General features: G+C 45.3%; 1 protein-coding gene across 2 annotated transcripts; it reads right to left on the bottom strand.

Annotated features, from left to right (window-relative positions):
• Positions 1-5,702: 5,702 nt before the first annotated feature.
• Positions 5,703-26,585, bottom strand: tsc1b (TSC complex subunit 1b). Of its 2 annotated transcripts, none has more exons than XM_010893961.5 (22): positions 26,370-26,585; positions 19,637-19,870; positions 19,422-19,525; positions 18,945-19,097; positions 18,715-18,859; positions 18,454-18,608; positions 18,294-18,367; positions 17,967-18,145; positions 17,303-17,421; positions 13,576-13,741; positions 12,912-13,027; positions 12,683-12,782; positions 12,444-12,545; positions 11,736-12,348; positions 11,039-11,109; positions 10,192-10,358; positions 9,625-9,807; positions 9,358-9,468; positions 9,084-9,206; positions 8,710-8,897; positions 8,352-8,528; positions 5,703-8,247 (listed from the first exon to the last, which is right to left on the bottom strand). In XM_010893961.5, the coding sequence occupies exons 2-22, from the start codon at positions 19,743-19,745 to the stop codon at positions 7,605-7,607; spliced, it is 3,798 nt and encodes a 1,265-aa protein (XP_010892263.2). In that variant the 5' UTR covers positions 19,746-19,870; positions 26,370-26,585; the 3' UTR covers positions 5,703-7,604. The 2 variants fall into 2 exon arrangements, with proteins under 2 accessions (XP_010892263.2, XP_010892264.2); XM_010893962.5 differs by having other exon boundaries at positions 11,066-11,109; positions 26,370-26,584.

Here is a 26,585-nt window from a genome sequence, read left to right on the forward strand (position 1 = left end):
GCTGATGCATTAGGCTCCTTCTCTAGCATGTGCTTTTGGGAGGGGAGGAGAACGCAACGAGATAGAGGCGGTTGTAGTTAGAGACGTGGGACACAATGCTTAACGTTGTCGAGTCGGGTACAACTACACCTCTCTGACTCTGATGCTGCGCCGGTAATTAAAACCTAATTAGACCTTAGCTCAACTGTTTACATACCCAGATCATCCTGTCCCAAATACCGTTAATGCTCTCCTGTCCACAACCGTTTGGTTAGAAGAAAAGGTGTCCTAACACTATTAACCAGAGCTAGTGATTCACGCGTAGACCATTTACATTGCGACGAGAGCTTAATAATGTGATGAAATGGCAAAACATAGGCTGCTGAGACAAATCCAGTAACAACGTGAGCTGTTGTTCGGCCACAGATTCCAGGCAACGAGGAGGGAGGCAGACCAAACTGTACCGGCTCCCCCTCATCAACCTGAAGCTCTGAGCTGAGCGATGAACAGGGCAACCTGCAATGTGCTGGAGCCCAGGCCCCATTAAAATCGGAGCCCAGCTTGCTGTAAGGACGCACGTCTTCTTGCTGTGGAAAGAAAAAAAAACAATCCACACGCCCCGACAGCGAGACAATCAGCCGCGCGCTGCACGGGGTGAGACAAGGATGACCCGCTGTTTCCTGCTCAGCAGAGGTGAGGGCAGCTCTACACACTGATGAGCGCTTCCACAAACATCAAACCAGCCGTGGCAGACCTCCCTACACCTCCTTCCCCGCCTTGTCTCCTGCTTTCTCCTTTTATTTAGGGTTGATGTGGGAGGATGGATCAGCAAATATTGATCATGGTGTGCTCCGTAAAATTCTCCCTCCAGGTTTGAGAGGTGATTATAGGCCCAGGCTCAGCCAATGCAGACAGTTGTGTGTGTGTGTGTGTGTGTGTGTCGGTGTGCGTGTGTGTGTGTGGGTGTGTATGTAATGACGATCTGAAGTTTCCTGTGTCAGACAGAGGCCTAGAAGGGCAGTCCCTACTCTTTCATTCAATCCCAGATGCTGCTACCCAATATGTTCCAATCATCCACAGACAGACACCCCAAAGAGAACAGTGAGAGGCACCGCCATGGAAAACAGGCCATGGAAACACTGAAAATAATGCATATGGAATCCAATCATAGAAATTCTCATGATTTGGATCCATCCTTCCAACAAACCCCTTTTCCTTGCTCACATTCTGTTAAAGAGGCTCCAGAATTCCCCATAAGATTCCAGCCATTCCAAGTGTTCGCAACACGAATGGGCCGTAATTAATTAAGGTTGTGGGTAGAGTTTTTGACAGGGTCTCCCGAGTGGCAAGCGGTGTGGTTCTTGGCACTGACCTGGCCCAGCGGGGGTACGCGCTGCGTCTTTGAGGAGGGGGGAGGATAGAGGGAGGCGGTGGTGGGGTGGGTGGGTGGTGGGGAGCGGTGCGAGGGGTGGGGGCTGGCTCCATGCCGGCAGCCAGGCCTGCCACGTCTGTGTGCCTGCTTTGAAGTGTCACCTTGAGGGAAGAGCCGATGGCCGGGAAGCGTGGAGGGCGGGAGCTGTGGAAAGGAGTGGCACTGTTGGCATTGCCAGACACGACGTTTTAATATTACATGGGCCCCCGTCCATCGCGCTACACACACAGGATATTTTCTCCACTTGATTTAGTTTGAAAGTAGATCTTCCTCTATGCTGTGGTTGAACACCTGTGCTGATTCTGTGCTCACTCTGGCCTAAACAAATGTCAAGCTCTCAAAATGGAATATATTTAAGAGCTAATATTGAGCAGTACAGCCAGCCAGTGTCTACAAATGAGAACGATCAAGTTGACGGCTGGGGTAACATTATAGCCTACAGAGCGTACCATGTTGTTGGATAAAACTTGGATTAAGAAGTGTACACTCCATTTGATATTACTGCTAAAATGAACTTAATCTATTTCAGTGGTGCTAATTGCTAAGCTAATGTTACTCACTTGCCCATATAATTGCTTTTTTTTTTAATGAAAACTCAGTATCATTAGGGGAAAAACACATCCTTTCAAAATCTTTTAGCAATCTTCCCATGTCCCTCCCTCCTGCCAAGCCTTAGTGTTGTAGAGCACACCAGAATATCAAGCACTGTGTCAGTCAAAACACTGGCAGAGTGCTGCGGGGAGAGTGAAGAGATCTTCTCTGGGTAGTTTAACAGAGAATGAGGAAAGAGGTGTTTTGAAGTGAGGAAATAAAAAAAAACAATTTCTACCCACTTTAACAACCGCCCCAGTTCACAAATAACAGTTTTAACTCCCCTGATTAGCTCTGACATCTGCAGCCTTTCATCTTTTCCTCCATCTTGTTTTTTTAATCACATTAACCCAAACGGGCATCCTTTAATGGCCTCTTTTTTAGGAAAGCAGAAAGAAGAAAGATAATTAAAATAATTAAACCACAGGGATTGGACTGAGCATGCCCCTCTTCTCTCTCACTCTTGTCTTTTCTTCTCTCCTTTAAGTTTTGGATCTGCTTTGCTTACTGATTCAGAGTAGAGAGAGGGAAAGCCTCACCACCCTCATTTAATTGCATTAACTCTCCTCTCAGAGGTCCCATTTTTTCTCTCCAAAAACAGCAACCAATGTAGAGTCTGATGTGGAGGTACATGTCAGCTGTCTAAATGTTATATTGGGGATAGGGCACGAGTTAGAAACAGGCTTTATAGTGCATATTTATTCAGTCTATTTTAGTGTGTTTTGCATAAGGCCTCACTTAAAAAAAGGAAAAAGTAGCCTCTTTAATAATTATTTATTCATGGACTTTTAAGCTTTTAATGAGGACAAATGAAGCCGTTTTCCACAGTGTCAGTATGTAGTATGCTTACCAAAAATGTTCTTGTTTAGCATTTTATTTCCAGTGTGTGTCCGTGTGGAATAAACACAAACATTTAAATACAACTAGGCCTTTGGAGGGAATCTTGAAACTATGATTTCAACTGGATTGTGCATAAATTCCTTATCTACAATATTTCCCTGAAAGAAATTGTTTATTTCAATTATGATATTTAAAACTGCATTGTAGTTTTGCTATAAATTATATTTCTATTATGCATGTTATTGCAATAATGTAAAAGTAAAGCTTAAAAGTTAATAGTTCAACTTTGAATTTGATGTTCACTGTAAATGAAGTAATTAGCCATTTAAAAGTCATTACTATAGTGGGATGCAACATTGTCAAGTGCCAAGAAACTTTTCAAACAAAGTCTTCCTTTGAGCAACATTCTTCTATGATCGTATCAAAGAATCTCTTCTAGTCATTAAATATGTCATTATTAGTAATCATCATCAAAAAGGAGGATGCATGTTATACTGGCCACATAATTCATAGATTAAATGTCTCCCTGAAATTCTTTATACCAATATTTTCTGTTGCTCAAACTAACTGCACGATGTTACCATATTGGCTTATTCAGAAACCTCTGCAGTGCAGAGAGTAATTAAGGTTTGAAAAATATTTTGAAAATTAACTGTACTGAAGAATGTAGCAAAGTGAAAGTAACACACTATTACAGGTGCATAATAAATAATTACGAGATCATCTTCACATAGTGCAAACTTAACATTATTTTTTCTCAAAAAGAATGAATATACAAGACTTTTTCTGTTAGTGAGAAATTTCCATTCTCCTTGGAGCCCAATACTAACTTTGCATAGCCCGCTGTCTTTTTCTCTGAAACACTTTTCCTCATTCAGATCATTTTCACAGGGCTTCATTTCAAGTTGGCAAAAAAATACTTACGATCTATATGTAAATTTCCATGGAATCTTTCCGAACATTGAGGAGCAATTTCACATTTACACTGACATCTAATTTCTCAAGTACAGTCTGAAATCACAAATTGCCAAGGATTCCCTCTGTGCCCAATTATCCTGCATCAATTTCCCTGACCCCGCAGAGTACTGGTGAATTAATCATACCACCTATTTTTTTTTTTTACACACTTATGAAATACATAGGCAGACGTTTGATTAACTAATCATACTTGCTCAGTTATACCCACAATGATCACTTTCCCTTCCCCAAGTGATAAACACGTAGGACCCTGCAGCATTCAAGGGATGTTTTAGTGTTTTGCATGCTAGATTTCATTTTCCACTTGTAGTGTTGTAGCATAACCCTTGTGCTACTACACAGAAGGGAAGAGATCAATCATCCCATTCCTGAGCTTATTTGGCTGGCTTAGCCACTTGCATGAACAACCAAATATTGCGCTTCAATGTGATCGAAAACACCCCCACGAAAAAATCTCCACGGCCATACAATAATGCCAAAAGTCATGTCAAAACGCTTATAACAGTGAATATGTAAGCCTAACCATGAAAACAAATATGAAGTACTTTACAGTGTTTGTATGAGGGAAAGTCTGTGTTATGAGTATCTGTTGAGTAATGCCTTTCAGTGGATTAAATGAACCAACGGTCGTAACTTACTCATGTAATTCTAAAACCGTCCAACAAAAGGGAAATACACGAGGAACCCACATTTGACTTCACCTTTTATGCATGAACGTGAATGCAGCCAAGAGCGCAGCTCCTGGTAAAATCACTGCTTAGCAGTACAACTGTGTCATTACAGCCAAGGGTTCAAAGCCTGCCCACGGCATACCGACACTGCTCAGTGGTCTCAAATGGAGCATTGCAGATGGGCTCATGTGTCAGAGCATAATGTCTTTATATCAGAAAGGGCTGCCTGGCTTCGGCTCTCCGTTGACTCCTTGTGGTTAGACAGGCACCTGCAAGCTACAAGTAGTTTACTGAAGGAGAATGGTTTTGGTGAGATTGTGCCTCAGAGGACATGTCTCAATCTTCATAAATTATTGTGAGTATGACTTTGAACAATTGCGAGGGGAGTTGGCCATTTTGATTTTGAAACGTGTGAATAACCCTCAGAGACCTGAAATGTGTTGTATCTTGTGGAGACATTCTGAGGCAAATTGCGGTGGATTTTTTGGTATGCCCATATGTTACCACAAGGATGGATCATGCAGGAGACTAGACCTACATTTCCACTTACATATATTTACAGCTGTAGCATCACAGATTTTATTTGTTTTTGCAAAAAACAAAATATCCCTTTAGCGCAGGAAAATTAACATTGTCAACTACACACACACAGAAAGAGAGACATAATATTGTTATATAACAACTACCACTGCTCATTTAAAAACCTCCTCATGCAAAAAACCTAACCCCGATATTTAATGGACAAGAACTGTGCAAAACAAAAACAGTTTTAGGTAATAGGAAGGTGAGGGAATTTGCATACAAAATAGGCAGGAAAAAAAGGCTTCCTGGCAGTCATTCAACTATTTAGAGCAAGGTTGAAGCGTTAAATGAGCAAGCTATTTTGATCCATGGTTATTAAGTCCTTTTGCAGTGTATTTTTGTTTTTAACCATTTTCATTGATTTGACCAGCCTGAATGCAACATGAACATAGAATTGCACAATTTAAATACATCTTGTAGCTACTAGTGACAATTTCATGAACTTAGCAGTAATTGGCTACGGATTTGTTAGCTCCAACATACACAGTACCAGTCAAAGGTTTGGACAGTCACCCATAAGTGGATAAAAATGCTGAAAAAAAGGCTGAGTATTTAGGCCAACAGTGCTCTCTAGTGGAGAATGATATGTTCAGTGGTCAGTTGTAGAAAAACAACACATTCAGAGGATCTGTAGTGCAAAACATTAAAGACATTTTTATTATTGTTCACAGTTAAACACAAGGAACTGCTTCAAAGTACTTTTTTGCCGTTTTCAAAATCTCCAGCTCCAAAAGTAGTTCAAGCATTCTTTTCAGTCCACGCTTGATTGTACCTTCCATCTTGGTTTGTTGTAGTTCCTACTATACTGTTGGCATTAACGTGGATTGTTGAACATGCTATAGATAGCAAGGCAAAGGGAATGACAGCTGAAGTTCCCAGTGGAAAACAGGATTTATGACCACTGAAAAACACGGAAGAACCCAACTTAATATTTTCACAGCAAAGTAAAATTCTCCCACATTTTTGTGAAAAGAGGCAAGTGTGACTGCCACAGGTCAGTAAGGAAGGAGAATAATAAGCCATTTTCTCTCCACACTCACTATGACAACAGAGAATGACATGTAAACCTTCAATAGGCCTCACCCATTGACACACACAAGCCTGTAACATTAACCAGAACAGGATCAGTTGGTGAGGTCAACGTGTCATTTTAAAAGGGCTGCATTCACTATCTGATTAAAATGTTTGGCACTCTCCAAAATGTATTTTGGTACGTTTTCTGTAACTTGAAAAGAAAAGACTTTTGTCAGATGGATTGCAAACGAATTGTCGGAATTTAAAAAGCATGACTCTGACAAACTCAAGATAAGCTAATAATGTGCAACATTCGTTGCAGAAGCTTGTAGATACCTTCAGTAAGGCTACCCGTTGTTTATAACAAACGCTGCTGTGGTCATGTCAAAATATTCCAGATAAAACATGTTGTTTCTGGAATACATGTTGCAGTTTCGGTAACATTCATCATCAATACTAACAGGAATGTATATACGAATTCAGAAAATTCTTCTTTTAGGACATCATGGAGAATAGTGATCATAATATAATAATAATATTCATCTAATTTGTTTTTAAATAGCTCAGTTCTACATTTATCAATTTTTCTTATTGCAACTTCAAAATCCTACTTCTGCATGCATACATACGCTCACATTCTCTGTACAAACACATACACGCACTTTCTCCCATTCTCTCCCTTTCTTTGACTTCAGCACACACACATATGGTCATTTTCTGTCAGGAGGGTATTGAAATCAGCATGGAAACGCAGTCCTCTTCCTATAATGCATCTACAATGCAACAGTCAAACCCCCAGGTTCCTCCCCTAAACACAGCAGAGGTGTGTGGGGACCTTCACCTTCTTTAAGTAGTTAAATCGGGGTGGGCAGGGTGGGTGGGGGTGGGGGGGGGGCTTCTTATGGGTTAAAAAATATTCAACTAATTCCATCCAAGTCAATAGAGGTGACAGAAAAACATGAACTACCAACATTGAGATGACCGTAATGGTGCTATTTGTGCATTTACAGATGCCATAGAGAGACAGAAACAACATTGCCACCTCTACATAACTCTATGACCCCACCATCCTCCATCAACCTCCCTCACACAACAGTACAGGTGCAATGGGTAACCAACCAAAACCATGCCCTTCACCCGCACCACGTCTTAGTGTTTTATACTTCTTTACTGCACTTCTTGTTGTATTACATAACTTCAATAAACTAATTGGGAAATAGGCTGTCTATTCTGTCTAATCGGAACAAAACCTGACAGAGTTACTGAGGTTTCTGCTGCTATATTGTAACATTATTTCAACCAGCCGACCTTCCATCTTTCCCTCCTTCCTTTTTTCTTTAATTCCCTCCTTTATATTTGATAGGGGAGTAAATCAATCTGTGGTTGAAATCCTGTTCTCCACTTCAGGGATCGGGACAAATAACACTGAATTTAAAAAGAGCTTTGTGAAACTCTTTACTCCTCTACTGCTTGTAGCTCTCTCTGGCCTCCTGTGGGGCATCCAGGTTCGCTGTCTCTTAACTGCGATCCTGATGCATGTCATTATAGTCCATGATCCTTAGTTGCTGTTGCTGTCTGGGTCGCGCCGCGCCGGCCGTCGGCCCAGCCCCTCCCCTGGCTCCTCCCATCTTCCTCCGGGGGACGTCCAGCTTGGTAGCCCTGGGTCTGGTGTCAGGTGGGTGCTCCTTGGCGGGCACACAGACAGGGGGAGGCGGTTTAGAGACAGCGGCGGGGGTTACAGTCAGGACAGGGTCTGAGGCAGGACACGGAGCCTCCCCCGGCGTGGGCCACAGGGGCTCCACACACAGCTCAGTCTTCAGGCCCTGTGAGAGGCCAGCTAGACGGGGCGGCTCCTCGTCACACTGGCTCTCGCTCTTGTTCCGGAACAGCTCTCGCGCCCTCATGCCCAGGAAGCTCTTGGCACTGGGGTAGGAGCCGACGGTGAGGGGGGCGGTGTCGTGGGGCGGCGGCGGCGGGGCCGGGGGAGCGTGGAGAGGCGGGGGGACGTCCTCGGTGCCGTTGACGGAGTTGGAGGAGGGCGAGGCGGGGGGGTGGTTCGCCTTTGGTTGCCACGGCGATAAAGTGCTGCCGTTGCCCCGCCCGCCACCATCTGACCACACGTCAGTCCTCAACGGGACCAGGACATCGGGCTCCATTATGCTGAAAACGGAGGGACATTACTTTCACACTTACATACGGCTTGCAGTTGTATACGCACCACAAAAAGCAAGCAAATGTAACCGACAGTTTGACTGTCACCTCACCTGGAGTCTATAGGATGGCCAGAATCGCTAGTGCTGCCCCCTGCTGCTGAGGCTGTGGTACAGCAGGCCGGCCTCTCTATCTCCAGTCTGCTGTAGAGCTGCAGCAGCTCCTTCTGGAGGAGCTGGGTCACCCTCCTCTGGGCCTGGTACCTGCTCTCTGATGCTTGCAGCTCGCCCCTGGATGGAGACCCATGTTCATATCACATGATACACAAGCAAAAACACAGCTAGCTGCCATGCTAACACACAGAAAAACAAATCAACAGTTCTGCTCCAAAGGCAGACGACACAGAACAACAACACAATGACCCCAGGGAGCTTCCGAACCAATCCTTTTCGAAACCCAGATCGCTCATACTTGGCCTGGCCCTTGACGTCTTCCAGGAACTTCTTCTGCTCGGCGATGAGGTGCTCCTTCTTGGTGAGCTGTATGTCCAGCTCCCCCACCCTCTGCTGGGCCGCCTCCAGCTTCTGGCCCTGCAGGAGCAGGCTCTGCCTCAGCCTCTCCGCCTCCTTCCCCCAGGACGCCTGCACCATCTGGGCTTCCTGTGAGGAGAGAAGAGGACGCGGGGGTAAAACGGGCACCGGAAGAGGTTGGCCGGAGGCCTCCGTGAGAGAGCTCTCCGAGACGTCCGGGTTGCCGTTCCGGCTCACAAACAAGGTCTCCTGTCAGGGTGGAGACATCGACATTTAGTCTGCTCCCGCAGCCCGGCGGCCCTTGGTCCCACTTACCGCGGCCCCGTTGGAGCCCGCTGGCTGCGGCTGCTGAAGGGCCAGCTTGTGGGCCTCGCCCAGGAGGAGCAGCTGCTTGTTCAGGAAGCTCATCTGCTGCTGGGTGCTCTCACTGGTGCTCAGCTGAAGAACACACAGGACGTGCCGTCAGAACGGAGTCCCGCCACACACGGGAAACACCAGCTCCTCAGGCGAGGGCCTACACGGCGTCTCGTTTACTACACATCGACCAAGCAGGTCATCCCAGCTGAGCGAATGGTTGGGGGCGCCTCACCTTGACGGTCATCTGGTTGAGGAGGTGTCCTGTGTGACACACTTTGTTGTTGGCCCTCTGTAGATCTGCCTCCAGCTCGTTCATCCTCTTCTGGTACTCGTTCAACTTACTCTGGAGAGGACATGTGACAAGTAGAGAGGCTAGATCTACATAGTATTCGATATAGACCCAGGAGATATTATAACAGCACCGTCTGATGACTGTGACCAACAGCCATTTTGGATGGCGACACTGTGATGATCTACCAAACAAAACGTGGGCGCCTACCTGCAGGCCCTGGTTCTTGGTGTAGTACTCGTCCCGGCCCTGCTGGAGCTGGCGGATCTGGCTGTGAAGTCTGGTGACCACGGTCTCCCGGTCCTCCCACAGCTGTCTGTAGCGCTGCTGCTCAACCCGTAGGCTCTCCCTCAGTGACACCATGTCCACAGCCTGCAGGCTCAGCTGGTCCTTCTGCAGGCCAGAGCACAGGGACACACACGGAGACAGACCACTCAGTGTCCCTGAAGACATCTCCGAAAAAAGCGTGAAGAAAGAAACAAAACCGCAACAGGGCCAGCCGGCGACGACAGTGACTGAGCCTTCACACGGACGCGCGTCTGGGGAACAAAGCTGTCGAGGGAAACTGTGTGTTTCAATCTCACTGCTTCCACGCACCATTCACATTTCTGGTTACCAGTTCAACGCTGTGGAAAAGGGCCTGAATTGGACACGCGGCTTGTGGAGAATAACACAAAAGTCCGGCCAACTGGCAGCCTTCTTCAGGATACTCCCTACGTCAAAGAAGCGACGGGGGGGGGGGGGGGGGGGGGGGGGGGGAGCCAGCACGTCTCCTACCATGGCGTTGTTGTGCTCCTCCAGCGCGGTGGCGTTGATGACACGGCGCAGCAGACGACGATTGCGGACGGCGTGCTGCTCTCTCTTGTAGCGCTCGTAGAGCAGCTGGTTGTGCAGCAGGAGGAGCTGGCTACGTAACGTGTGCAACTCGTCCAGCGGAGCCGAGCCTGGGGGAAGACGCGGGGTTAATGACGAGGGAGCCACGGGGGAAAACAACGCTACGGTTTATTACTTCAAGTTTACACACTACCTCAGGCCTACATAGAGAACATAGCTGCTACATGAAGTCATATCCTTTATTAATGCATGAAGGCCAGATGACTGGAGATGGCCAGTGTACAGCTACTCTTACTGGGAAGAGGGGATGAGTACAATCACTTCTAAAAGTTAGGAGAACTTTCCACCCAAGTCTCTGAGTCATCCAAGGAGCTTAAGGTTTACACAAGCTCTTTGTGGAGTTGGTTTCACACACAATCAAAAAAGACATCACATCTATAACTTGTATAACAAGGGGATCTTATTCAATTCCAATACTCTAACTTGGCAGACGGAGGGGAAAGGTTTGGCCGAGACACAAGGCTGCTCTACGATCAGCAGACGGAGATGATTAAGACAGAGCCCCTTGTTCCCAGTTCAGGGAAGATCTCAAATAGCAGGATCATCTGAACCCGCTCAACTGTGTCGCTCTCAATTACTATTGAACTGCCAAGGCACTTAATGGAAGTGTGGGAACATGCCTTCTGTTTCTGCCTGAAGTTGTAAAATAACTTTATGGTCGCTGTAAGGTGAACAGATCGAGACCTAAATGGTATGAGAACTTGGTCAGTGTTGTCCTGGGTAAACGTACATCTGTGATCTGGTTGTAGTTGTTTACCTCCAAAATGTGTCCAGTCAGCTGACTTGCTGGGCAAAGGTAATCTGTAAGAAAGAGTGCCATGAGTTGCTCAACAGGGTCAACATATCAGTCGCCCCAGTATAAGACAGTACATCAGAGTCAACCCCATAGAAGAACCATAACAGTACAGCTCTGTCACCCAATATAAGGGACAGTGCAGTCACCCCTATAAAAGGAGCATAATGATACAGCCCAGTCACCCCATATAAGGGACAATTCAACAGAGTCACCCACAAATAAGGACCGTAATGGTACAGCCTTGTCTCGACATGTCTACTGAGCTTTGGGCAAGATCCTAGAGAGGTGGATGAACAAAGCAAAGCCAGATTATTCCATGGTGAGCTCAATCTCTGCTGACATAGTCCTTGCATTATTGGCTTAGGAGCGAGGACAGAGTGTGTTGGGGGGAGGGGGGGGGGGGGTGTCAGACAATGCCTATGGTTGTTCATGACTGATTGTTTCTAGTGGGCAGGACAATGGCTTGGAAAGGACCAAGCCTAGTTCATTACAGCGAGCTTCAGATCAAGCTGGCTCACTCTGACCTTCAACACACAGCACAGACAGGTGTTATTACAGACCCATAACCAGTTCTCATGGAACACAATGTGATCTGAAAGATTTGGGGGCAAAAGCACCCCCCCCCGCTCACCTCTTGAGCACCTTGTCGTGGGCGTCGCTCCCCTGCTGAACGAGGCGATCCAGCACCTCCAGGGGAGAAGCCGACACCCTCCCCTCACCCAGCTGCTCCTCTCCATCCTCCAGACCGTCGCTCTGAGGAGCCCTGCCCAGGGCCTCGGAGGTCCTCCTCCCAATGAAGAGGGATGCGGCCCGGGGAAGGGCCAGGTCGAACAGGGCCTCGTAGGGCAGGGATGGGTTCTTCATGGAGGGGCTGGGGGAGAACAGGTCACTGACCTTGGCTACCTCGTCTTCCGGGGCAGACGGGCTCTGATGGAGGGGGTGTTCAATGGGGCTGAAAGGACACACGGGTTGGAAAGACCAGGACTGCTCCTGGGGAGAGGATCTACTACCGTCCCCATCTCCATTTTGCCCCTGCGCCTTCTCCAGGGCCCTGTCCGGAGTGGACACTGAATGGTGGGGCTCCCGGGGCAGCATGGGGCCTCCCAGGGCCAGGCCGGCCAGGGGTTTGCCCTGGGTACCTGTCAGGGTCTCCGTGGTGTGGAAGAAAGGGGAGTCGAAGCCCCTCAGGCCGGCCAAGTCCCGCTTGTCCTCAGTTATCTTCAGGAGCTCCTCTGTGATGGCAGCTGGCGAGTTGTGGGAAGGTAGAGTAATTGGTGCATTAAGACTACTACTATGAAACTATGAAAGTACTACGGTTCAAACAGACTGTCGGACTCACCCTCTTCCCTCTCCTTCTCTGTCCTCATTTGAAGTTCCTGTTCCTGCATGAAAACTGACAGCTCTGTCAGCGTCATGGAAACACACTCCCTGCTACCTAAATCTAAGAGAGGAGAGAAGAAAACCGCCAGAAATAAAACCATCATCCATATGAGAACACAGGTCGACCAAGGCTAAGAACCAAGGAGTGAAAAGCTTGCCAACGTAACATTCCACTCAGGACTCCACACCAGGACCGACCTCTGTTGTTGATGACGATGATCTCTCCGCCTTTCTCAGGATCTCTGATGGGGTCCTGCCTTACCAGGGCCGGTTTGAAGGCTTCGACATGGAGGCCATCCTGACAGGGAATGTTTTAATTGTTACAGTTAATTTCTTCCTAAATCAATGTTTCTTATTCGTCCAGGAAGTCCCAAGTCCACAGAAACGGACACAGGGGACCATTGTAGGCTTGGGTGTCATTCTATACCTTCTGTGGTAGACTGGTGGCGTTGGAGGGCAGGGAGGCGATGGGGAAGTCATCAGAGAGGGTGGGGGGCGGGGAGGAGGTGGCAGGAGTGCTGGAGGCAGGCGTTCCTTTCCCACCTAGTGATAGAAACCAACAACAGGGAGGAAGTAACACATTGTATATATTGTTCATTAGAACATTTCACATTGTCATGTGGAAACCAGTTTCATTTTGATGCTTTGCCAATCCAAACTTCATGCGGTGGCTGAATGCAATGGCACACCCTCAGATGTTAGTGTCTTTTCTGCACTAAGTCTGTTTCGGTGTACCTCCAAGAGAACTGAACCACTCTGATTGGTCACAGAAACAAATGGGTTGGGCCAGAGCCAGAACAAATGGGGTAAAGCAGCATTTAAGAAAATGTAAGACGATCCAATTCCTGTTCACTGTTTTGTAAAACAACTATTTTACTTTGACTCAGAAGAATGTAGGAGATGATGGTTATACAAGATTTCAGGCAGAGATACAAAATCTGTAAAATTATTCAGACCCCTGACCAATTCTCTCATCATACTGAACTGCAAAGGGTACCTGAAATGTCTGTTTTATATTTTATTTTAAAACACAAACAAAAATGTTATGTTGCGAAACACTGCAAGAAAAAGAAAGAGGTAATAGCTTTCACCTGATGCGCTGTGGAGGCGGTGGCCTGGAAGGAAAGAGGCACTGTGGGAGAGCTCTGGGTTGGGTGAGATGCCTCTGGAGGAAGGGGGCGTGGCCATGCCACACAGGGAGGAGGGGCTCCACAGTTCTTTCCCCCCATAGGAGAAAGGGAGTTCACAGCTAGGGTTCTGCAAGAAGACGTTGTTAGTTAATTTGTTGTTCTAAAATGGCTCAGAATGACAATACACTGAATCTGACCACAATGTTAGGGATTCCAACAGACGGCTCATCAGTACCAGGACCCCTGGACGGACGTCTAACAGAAAACCCTAAACACAAAGACAGAGTCGCCAAGGCAACCAGGCCATGTGACGGACCACAGTAGGACAGCAAAAACGGGGGCATGTTTTCGGCTTCATGAGGCTTGACGGACTCCCCACAGCCAGCACTGCCTGCTCAAACTACTCAAAGCCTCTGGTCCCTCTATGAAGCGCTCTCCCTCCGCTCCACTCTGAAAACAAGGGACCGATTCATAGGCCCAGAGGACAGAGGCTGAGCCATTGGGTTCAGGGACAAGCGACTGACTAACAACATATGACACAGGGAATACATTAACTGAAAACACTGGCAGCAAAACAACAACAAGTCAATAGAGAAGCAGCACCAGTAGAGGCTGTCCACTCAGACTTCCAACATAAACACTACTACCAACACCAGCCCCCAACATACTACTACCAACACCAGCCTCCAACATACACCACTACTACTACTAACACCAGCCTCCAACATACTACTACCAACACCAGCCTCCAACATACACCACTACTACTAACACCAGCCTCCAACATACACCACTACTACTACTAACACCAGCCTCCAACATACTACTACCAACACCAGCCTCCAACATACACCACTACTACTAACACCAGCCTCCAACATACACCACTACTACTACTAACACCAGCCTCCAACATACACCACCACCACTACTACTACTAGCACCAGCCTCCAACATACACCACCACTACTACTACTACTAACACCCGCCTCCAACATACACCACTACTACTACTACTACTAGCACCCGCCTCCAACATACACCACTACTACTAACACCAGCCTCCAACATACACCACTACTACTAACACCAGCCTCCAACATACACCACTACTACTAACACCAGCCTCCAACATACACCACTACTACTACTACTACTACTACCACCAGCCTCCAACATACACCACTACTACTACTAACACCAGCCTCCAACATACACCACTACTACAACTAACACCAGCCTCCAACATACACCACTACTACAACTAACACCAGCCTCCAACATACACCACTACTACTACTAACACCAGCCTCCAACATACACCACTACTACTACTAACACCAGCCTCCAACATACACCACCACTACTACTACTACTACTAACACCAGCCTCCAACATACATCACTACTTCTACTAACACCAGCCTCCAACATACACCACTACTACTACTAACACCAGCCTCCAACATTCACCTCTACTACTACTACTACTAACACCAGCCTCCAACATACACCACTACTACTACTACTAACACCAGCCTCCAACATACACCACTACTACTACTACTACTAGCACCCGCCTCCAACATACACCACTACTACTACTACTACTACTAGCACCCGCCTCCAACATACACCACTACTACTAGCACCCGCCTCCAACATACACCACTACTACTAACACCAGCCTCCAACATACACCACTACTACTACTACTACTACTACTACTACTACTACTACTACTACTACTAACACCAGCCTCCAACATACACCACTACTACTACTAGCACCCGCCTCCAACATACACCCCTACTACTACTACTACTAGCACCCGCCTCCAACATACACCACTACTACTACTACTACTAGCACCCGCCTCCAACATACACCACTACTACTACTACTACTAGCACCCGCCTCCAACATACACCACTACTACTACTACTACTACTAGCACCCGCCTCCAACATACACCACTACTACTAACACCCGCCTCCAACATACACCACTACTACTAACACCAGCCTCCAACATACACCACTACTACTACTAACACCAGCCTCCAACATACACAACTACTACTACTAACACCAGCCTCCAACATACTACTACCAACACCAGCCTCCAACATACACCACTACTACTACTAACACCAGCCTCCAACATACACCACTACTACTACTAACACCAGCCTCCAACATACACCACTACTACTACTAACACCAGCCTCCAACATACACCACTACTACTACTAACACCAGCCTCCAACATACACCACTACTACTACTAACACCAGCCTCCAACATACACCACCACCACTACTACTACTAGCACCAGCCTCCAACATACACCACCACTACTACTACTACTACTAACACCAGCCTCCAACATACACCACTACTATTACTACTACTAGCACCCGCCTCCAACATACACCACCACTACTACTACTACTACTACTAGCACCCGCCTCCAACATACACCACTACTACTACTACTACTAACACCAGCCTCCAACATACACCACTACTACAACTAACACCAGCCTCCAACATACACCACTACTACTACTAACACCAGCCTCCAACATACACCACTACTACTACTACTAACACCAGCCTCCAACATACACCACTACTACTACTAACACCAGCCTCCAACATACACCACTACTACTACTACTAACACCAGCCTCCAACATACACCACTACTACTACTAACACCAGCCTCCAACATACACCACTACTACTACTAACACCAGCCTCCAACATTCACCACTACTACTACTACTACTAACACCAGCCTCCAACATATACCACTACTACTACTAACACCAGCCTCCAACATACACCACTACTACTACTACTACTAACACCCGCCTCCAACATACACCACTACTACTACTACTACTACTAACACCCGCCTCCAACATACACCACCACTACTACTACTACTACTAACACCCGCCTCCAACATACACCACTACTACTACTACTACTAGCACCCGCCTCCAACATACACCACTACTACTAACACCAGCCTCCAACATACACCACTATTACTAACACCAGCCTCCAACATACACCACTACTACTACTACTAACACCAGCCTCCAACATACACCACTACTACTACTACTACTACTACTACTACTACTAACACCAGCCTCCAACATATACCACTACCACTACTAACACCAGCCTCCAACATACACCACTACTACTACTACTAACACCAGCCTCCAACATACACCACTACTACTACTACTACTAGCACCCGCCTCCAACATACACCACCACTACTACTACTACTACTAGCACCCGCCTCCAACATACACCACTACTACTAACACCAGCCTCCAACATACACCACTACTACTAACACCAGCCTCCAACATACACCACTACTACTACTAACACCAGCCTCCAACATACACCACTACTACTACTACTACTACTACTACTAACACCAGCCTCCAACATACACCACTACTACTACTAGCACCAGCCTCCAACATTCACCACTACTACTACTACTACTAACACCAGCCTCCAACATACACCACTACTACTACTAACACCAGCCTCCAACATACACCACTACTACTACTACTAACACCAGCCTCCAACATACATTACTACTAACACAGGCACATCCACCATGGGATACTGCAGTGAAATGTTGTGTACCTGACGTCTGGAGGCCTGGGGACTGCGGTAGGAAGACTGAGTCCCTGAGAGAGGGGGCAGGGACAAGGGCGGAGGCAGGGGCTGGCGGGGGGTAGAGAAGGGAGTCGAAGAGGAGCTTCCTGTGAGGGGAAAAAGAAGAATTTTGACTTTTCTATTGATGTGGCATATATGATGAATTTTTGACTATCTGAGAGTTTATTCTCTGTGCCTTATTTTAAATAACAAGCTCAGACCACAGACAGGAATGATTGACTTGAGATGTTTTTGGTTGTCAATGACTACACTATATGTTGGTCTTCAAACTGAAATAGTCCCAGAGTATTTTCAATGAAAGTAGAATGTGTTACATAGAAAGATAGTGGTTTGAAATCAAAGTTTGTATTCTATAAGTTTATATTACAAAATAACACATTGATTCCAGTGTGCAATGAATTTCGAGAAGTGTGTAAAAACCAGTAAATCTCCAATAATTCTCTGCTGTTATCAGCGACAAAACATTCTCTTCATGATAAGCCGTTCCAAAACAACAAAACCTGCACAACAGTATTAAAAACCCACTCTTTTAAATTAGTAATAATCAGAATTAAAAGACCCAGTGCAGAAACATTCAGCGCTAATAACTGAGAATGAACAGCACAATGAGTGAGGGGCGTGGCTCTCTGACCGTAGCTGCTATGAAAGTCAGCGTAGGGGCTGGAAGCAGAGTGCTGTGACCGGAGCTGCGGATGAGGATAGAGGTGGTCGGGCATGGTGGCATAGCCCTCCTCACAAGACGCTTCCTTGGGGTCCAGAGACACTTTGGCACATTCTATGACGATATCATGGATCTCAAACCTCTTCCATCTGCAGAGGGACAGAATGGTCCCATTGAGGTTCGGCAGTAGTGACGACAACAACAACAACAACAACAACAACAACGCCTCACTGGTCCAGAATGTCTCTTTAAGACGTTGTTTTGGACGACGGGTAATGGGAGCCGGGATTGACTGACCTAGTAGGATCCAGTTCATGGTCCTTAGTTCCAGTCACTAGTTCGGGGTGTATACGGACATGCTCCAGCATCGGCTGGGGGGAAAAAACATGAACCATTTCGATGATCAATTCTTATTTTATTTCTGAAGACACATCAACGGAATGGAAAGGCCTCTCACCTTCACCACCTCCTCAAAGGTGTCCAAATTCTCCTTCATGCTGTAGTGGGAACGCAGGTAGGACAGGAAGTTGCAGGGGTACATGCCGTACAGGCGGTGGAAGAGCGAGTAGACGCTGGCGTGCAGGTGGATGAGGTACACCTCGGAGACATGGCCTGGGGGGCCAAAATAGCCCATCAATCACCGAGCCTGTTCTCTACCATTTCCAACATTCCCAGTCAGAATAGAGTTCTTTAAAACATCTAATTTGTCAATTATTACCTGGGTTTTTCAGGTTCCAGGACGCCAGGCGGCCAAAGATGTCAAAGAACTCATACAAGTGCTGTTTGCCAGCCTGGGGTATCATGGGTAGCAGAGTGATCAACACCAGGACTCCAGTTATGAGGACAACTACGTCCGAATCCGTCTAAGCCGGGGGGGGGGGGATACATAATTATTTTGTAGAACTAAAAACCTGTATTTTGGAGACCGCTAAACAATGCAACACCTACCTTCAGGCATTTGAGCAGAGAGAGCAGCAGGGGGTAACGGGCCATCTTGTGGATCCAGGATGGCTGCTTGCGGACCACGTGGCCCAGGAGCGTCAGGGTAGATAGCCTGCTGGTCTGCTTGGTCATACAGTCATTCATCTTGTCCAGCAGGTGCTGTGGGCCGCAAATCAGAAACAGCATTGAGCTTTGAGACACTCAACCATATTCATTGTTACTCAAGTTCAGGCATTTTCACATTGCCTTGTTTTCCCTTAAAACATTAACGGTCCATCGCTTGCTTATGTCATTATGAAAACACTGTCCAAAGCATGTTTGAAAATACACCAGAAACCCACGGTATCGGGGGTTATATTTTCTCACCACAGAAAAGGTGAGGATATAACTGCATGAGAAAGTGTGTGACCTTCCTCAACAGATGAAGGCTGGGGTCCATTCCTCTGGTCAGATATAGGGCAGAGGCCCATAGCAGGATCTCACCTTGTCATGTGGCTCTCTGACTGACGAGAGGATCTGCATGGCCTGGGCCGAGTTATTCTCCAGATAGTAGTCCACCAGGCCATTCAGCAGCACTGACCCTCGCTCTGCACAGGGGGGCAACAGTCCAGATTACACACAACACAGAAGCATAATCAACCACAGGAGGAAAGGCTGCCTGACCAAGTCCTCACCACACTAAAAGGGAATGTTCTCACCAGTGCTGAGGTTCTCATTAATAAGGCTTTTGATCTCCTCCAGTTGCCGTATGTCAGAGGACTCCAGTTGAGGAAGGAGGTCCCCTATGTTGGGCTGCTCTCTAGCCATAGTGACAGCTGTGGAGGGGGAGATGGTGGCAGGGGGGCTCCGTCCCGGTCGTCTTTCTCACAGCGTCTTGCTGCCCTGCCTGGAGGGCTCCCTGGGCCTCCGGCCAATACAGTCTCCAGGCTCCACTAGCGCACAGGGCAAAACACAGGAAAGCACAGACCTGGGTCAAACCTGACTCTTAAACATCAGAGCTTCGGTGACAAGTAGGCTAATAGATACATCTATTTAAAAGCCTACATAGCAATAATTATAATATGGCATGATAATGAGCCAATTCAAAAACATCCCAAAATGAAAGATAGCAGCAGTGTTTTAAAAGGAGTGGGTGTGACTGTGTATAAAACGACCAGTCACTCCTACATTAATGCTGACCATCTGCACTTTAACCTCTTAGTCATTATCTTCACATTTCCAATTCAATGTGCTGGAGTACAGAGCTAGTACAACAAAACAACAAAAACCTCAAACAACTAAATGCAGAAAAAACCCTCTAAAACAGAACTGAAACTGAACATCAATACAAAACTAAAACCATAAGGGGGGTAAAGAGGGCAATTATCTTCTCACACACATGTATCTTTTGTGTATCTGATATTAGGTTATTGGTTGAAGATCTAATATTCACAAATGTTTTTATGCTGAAATAGATAACATGGAATAAATGTAAATTTTTTAAAGCAATCAGTGTTAAACCTTGGTTCATTGCATTATTTTCTTAACTCCAACTCCCATAACAAGTTCCTTAGAGAAGAACATCCAAGCACAGTCTGTGTAACTCTCCTTGCAACTAGGCAACTTAGAATTTGATTATTAAAATCTGCTATGCACCTGCTAAATGAGTGAGGGCGTGACAGGCAGTCACAAGTTTTAGCCCGTAGACATAATTGTTTTAAGAGCCTCCCCAAAGATTAAATTAGCTCATTGGTCTTAGTATTGGGTTAGGGTGTGCTCAGGTTGAATTCGAGTGTTTTTAATATTGATATATTGTAGTGCCATGGCCATATTCAGTGGCACTAACAGGCACAACCCTCAGTGTGACCTCAAGCAGCAGCTCCTGGCAGCTCCGGAATGTTCTGGAGGACACAAAGAGCCTTTATGCAGTCCCATGCACTTCAGTGTAAACACTAGGGCTGTGACCATACAGAGGTCGGATCAACATGTACTTAACGATCGCATAATTTTTTTTAATCTGGTGAGTTTAGCATAGAAATATATATTCAAAAACAGAGAACAATTCTGTGCATATACTTTCCAAAGGCAATTATATTTGCTTCTGTTATTTAGAATACTGTGATAATGACGTGATCCTGCATATAGTATATCAGCTGTGATCAAAACAAGTATCAGTTGCTAGAGCTCGATATCGTTGGTTATTATTGACCTTTTACAGATGCATCAGCATCAGTGTTTAAATCACTAAAAATCAACAAATAAAACATAAATAAAAAGCCTGAAGAAAAACTTAGTGACAAAAATGTACATATGTTAACTGCCAGAATTCAACATCTACCACATAATAATCAAGAAACATAACTTAATACCAATACACTGTAAAAATGACCTCACTATTCTCGTTGCTGTCAAGCTGGCTAGCGTAAAGTACCTTAGTCATGAGGGCTTTTTAGTGGGAATGTGTGCAGTTTATTCTCTGTGTACTTCAGAAAGTGTTCCTGGTGTCTTTGTGGTGCTCCTAAATGTTATGCGGTAGCCTACGCATGGTTATTAAGGTCATATTATTACTGTTATTTGCTTTACAATATATGCAATGTTCCAAGTTATTTATGCGGTTAATTCAAGATTATTATTATTTTTTTTTTTTTCAAACTGATAAACTAATAACTACTTATTTCACCTATCAGTGACCACATGCTCACCCTGTCCAGCAAATATACCATCTGTTGTAGGCCTCTCCCTTTGATCTGCTTCACAACAAGCATCACAACCATACTCAATGCACTCGGCTTATCTGACAATGTATTGCTGCTTACCTACGAATTCAGTTTCAACTGGTTATTTCCCGGCATTAGATTTCCTACTTGCCACAATGCCAACGAACAACTAATGCCATCTCCTTCCAAGGAAAGCCGGTCACTGAAATATCCATTCAGCTCAAAGTAGGAACGAGCCAGCGACTCCAATCATGCACCAGTTCCCCCCACCAGAGAAGATCAACACCCCCACCTTCCAACAGCCTCCAGGTATCTCATGAACATCTGGCTAGATTGCTCAACTGGCCTCTCACACTATTCCCAAAGGCAAGCCATTGCCTGCAGCACCTATCAATCTATGCCCCCGCCAATTACAGACAGGACAGTGGCCGACCCCCCAAGAAAATCATTTTGCCCTGGAGATTCTAAAGCATTGTTTACGGGCACTCAGAAGACCCCTGACTTAGAACCATCCGGATCCTTCAATCATCCCAAACCTTCAAACGATCTGCCGTTCTAAGAGCATCAGCTCTTTAGGGTGCTATGGACAATGTTTATTTAAATAACCTCACTCCCTCTCCAGCGTTACAAAGTGTACTAACCACTTTGTCACCCCCTTTCCAAGCATCCCACCTTTCTATTCACTAGCTACTTCACGCTTACATGCCCATTGTCTTTCTATCAAATGTCTCAATATGTCCAACGTGTGGTCTCAACCTATGTCAGTGAAGTGTTCGCCATGCTATTTTATGTAAATGTATCTGTTCATCTCATGGAGCCCTGGATGAACAACGTGACAACAACAATAGCTTTAGATAATATGATAACTGGTGATCTTAGGTTGGTAATGGAGGAAATCCAAGAAGGTAAACTCCTCTGAGCATGGCAGAACTGGTAGTTCTTGGAGAAAGGTGTAAAAAGGTAGATAGATGTTGCACTTTTAGACCATTCAGATACAGTATGTAGAAGAAATGTGTGTCTTGCCCTCAGATTGACCAGGTGGAATTGTTACCAAGTTGTTTGCACCTATCCAACCCACCCAGGTCCACAACAGTGCAGGGTGTACCAGTTAAGGATTGGTTTTAAAATTACAGGATAAGTTGTTTTCAAATTGTATTTGACTCCTCAGATCCACTTACTTCACCACCTTTAAAAAATGGATTGGTGGAGAATATCTAATGTACTCTAAGGAGCCAAGGATGTTTGGAAGAAAAGAGATGTGTTCTTTCATTCATTTATTAGGAGATGGCTACATTACTCTTGCTGCATGTTACGAAACAGAGTAGTCCAGTCCCTTTTGATGAGTAAACATGTGTTATCTTTGAAATGGTTACTGCCTCAACAGTTATGCTACTCTTGTCTGTCCTTAACATTTCCTTTGTATGTATGCTGATGGCCTTATCTGAGAAGAAGAAAAAAATGGTTCTATACGAGAGTTTGCACTTAAAATACTACCCGTCATGGAGGACTAAAGGAATGTTCATCTCTTTAGGGGAATGTGACACTCTCCTTAGTTATTTATCTATGTTGTTTTCCATTGACCGAATTCTAGGGAGACAAAAGGGAGAGGAGAGACATGGGTGAGAGGTGGAGACTTTCGTCCAGAGTCATACAGGGGGTGGACAAAATAACTGAAAGACCACCTGGAAAATGACTGTTACCTTTAAGTAACTAAATCACAACTATAAATGCAGGTGCAGCGGTCACATCAGGTTGATTGCCAATCAGCAATCGACTGCCAATAGGTACATATGTAGCAGTTTTAAAGGGTCTGACAATTAGCACTTCAACGTTTTAGTTTGAGGCAACATGAGACAACTAACAGAGTTCCAAAGAGGCCAAATGGTCAGTGCCTGAATAGCAGCAAAATCTGTCACAAAAACTTTACGGCACAGCTGCCATTTGGAAACCGCTGGTATTCAAGGCCCAGTCACAGTCTCATAACTTGGTGTAAAGAGCCCAAAACCTGGAACCTTGAGCAATGGAACAAAGCAATATGGTCTGATGAGTCATCTTCAACCCTATTTTCTACATCCGGACAGGTTCGGCATTTGAAGAAAGCCAAAGGATGCTTTCAGCCCAGAACTGTTGAACATCATGGGGGATCTGTAATGCTACGGGTTGCCATCTCACAGGAGTCGCTGGATCCAATGACTGCTCAGCGTGGCCGTGTAGCACCCAGTGAATGACGTCCTTTTACGGAACAGGCTGAAACCTACGGCACAAACCCTCTGGATGTTGTAAATGCCTTCCACAACATCCACAATCACTAGATCTGAACATCATTTAACCTGTATGCAAAGTTCTGGAGTGCAGAGTGTGAAGTAGATTTCCACCTCGCCCATCCCTCTAAGAAATGAGTTTTTCCTTCTTGGAGAACGGTGCAACATCCCAGTAAACACAGACTTGTATGACAGCATTCCAAGAAGGTTTGGAGCTGTTCTGAAGACAAAGGGTTGCCCTATGCCTTATTAGGTCCTTGATATTAATTAATATTCTCGTAGGAGCTGTCCACTGTTACCACTGGATCACAGCAAAAGGTTTTTCTGGTCCCACACATTTCCCACGCTGGCTGGAGTTACACAAACCAGACGAAAGACCTGAAGCTACTCAGCAAACCTAGTCTGGAACCGACATCAAACTATGCACTCAGGCAAAACAGAACCTCTTAAGATAGATTCATTATGGCGTTATCCTTTTCCATGGCTCCTTACATAACACCTGTCATAGGGCTACTTAGAAGAGATAGGGTAGACTGTTTGAAGCAGAAGACGTTCTACAGACACATAGCTAATACAGCTGAAAATGAAACAAAAAGTGGTTTCTAACCTCTGAGTAGGTTAGTGCTTGCAACATCCATGCTTGCAGCATACCTGAAGTCAAATTAAGTTTTGCAACCCAGAAAACGTTCATGACCACACATTCAAGTATTCTACACCAATTACCAGTGAAATGTACATCTAAAACATATCCGAAGTAGCATAAATGAGATGAAATGATTGCATTTTTTTTCTGATGGCACATTTGTCAGCACAATCTTTCTATTTCATCCATCAGAATTTGACAAGTTCTAGCAACGGCCCTATTAATGGTTGCTTGAGCAAATAGAATTCTGATGTGATGCAGGTAGGGGGACATTATCTGTGGGGGGGTGGGGCATTATTCAGGAATGACAGGCACTCAAATCCACAAAACGTTCCACAGATGCACCATTGAGAGCATCCTAACTGGCTGAATTACTGCTTGGTAAGGCAACAGCACTGACCTAGATTACTAGGTACCTCACAGGGTGGTGTGAACGACCAGAGACCAAATCTCCGCCAACCAGGACATTTATACCAGGTTTCAAAGAAAGGCCTTGAAAATAAAAATAAAATACTCCAGCCACTCAAGTCATAAACTGTTCACTAAACTACTGCATGGCATGCAAAAGAAGAAGTACCAGTGCATCATTTCTAGAAATGACAGAATATTGAACACAAAAAGACAGTAAATTACTCAGTGGCTACCTTGGTTTTGTGCATGTGCCCCCCTTTTCCACTAACCCTTTAGTAATGACTTCATGTGCATACACACAATCACTTTAGAGTCAACACACACTGTGGCTAATGTGTATTAAATTGATCCTGTCATATTAGCCCCACTTACATGTACATAAACCATAAATACAGTGTACCACTGCATATCTTAGTGCTAGTAATTCCTGTATATAACCATGCGATTGTCATTCGTTGTTGTTTTTAACTATGTATTTACATTTTAGTCATTTAGCTGATGCCCTTATCCAGAGCGAATTAGAGTAGTGAGTGTATACATTTTCGACCTGGTCCCCGGAGAGAACCAAACCCACAAGCTCTGGCGTTGCAAGTAACATGCTCTGCCAACTTTGCTGCATTGGACCACATATTATTATTTCAACGTTTAAATGTTCTATTCTTATACTTTCTAACTCTGCATTGTTGGTAAAAGGCCGAGAAGCATTTAACTGTTTTTCATATGTGACAAATAACATTTGATTAGAAGTTCGGTTGGAATTGCTGTGTCCTAGCTAACTTGTGAGATCAAATGTTGCTGAGATGTAGCCACTGTAGCCAGCAGCTTCGTAGATAATGACGCCTACGCCTCAAGCTTGGCTCAAACTGTGATGCTGAAAACAGCTGCAGCATTGCAATATGTGCCAACTAAATACAAAAAGGAAATATGCTAGTTAGCTGTGTTACCAGCAAACAGGCTGGCCAGAGCTAACATGAACACTGACTGTCGTAAACAACTCAGCTGGCAAACAATGGGCAGGGTTCGGCATGTTTTATCCGATTATTAAACAGCAAATATTATTACCAAGATTTATTATTTTTTTTAATCAGAAGTGTGGTGATGAAAGCATCTATGACATCACATATTTTTGTCCGCGTATATAGTAAATATAATTTACGGTACCGTAAGCTAGCTAGCTAGCTAGCTACAGTAATAACGTCGCCAACAGTAACGTTACCTAGCTAGCTAACGCGTTAGCTGTCAGTCGAAAAAAATTAATCTGACATTATCGACAACTATGAAGAGAAAACTACATAGTTGTAGTTGACAGTCATTAAATAGTATCAGAAATGCATTACAATGCCCAGGCCTTCTATTCATGATATTTTACTTAAAGATCGAGATTATATATTTAAATACATCAATAAGTTGACGTGTTTACCTGTTAGAGTCGCTGCACTCCACAGGGCGCCGCCATCTTGAACACCTCACAGCCCATTATTCTCGATTCAGCCTCCGCTGACTTGCAATAAAAGTAATCCATTTAGAACCTGCAATCGTATAGCTTTTCAACAACGTAACAGATGTAAATATTTACATATTCATATATGTCAAAAATTCTTTAATCATATATAAGCCAACAATTATACTCATGCCC

The sequence above is a fragment of the Esox lucius genome, chromosome 14, assembly GCF_011004845.1.
Source record: "Esox lucius isolate fEsoLuc1 chromosome 14, fEsoLuc1.pri, whole genome shotgun sequence".
NCBI lineage: Eukaryota > Metazoa > Chordata > Actinopteri > Esociformes > Esocidae > Esox > Esox lucius.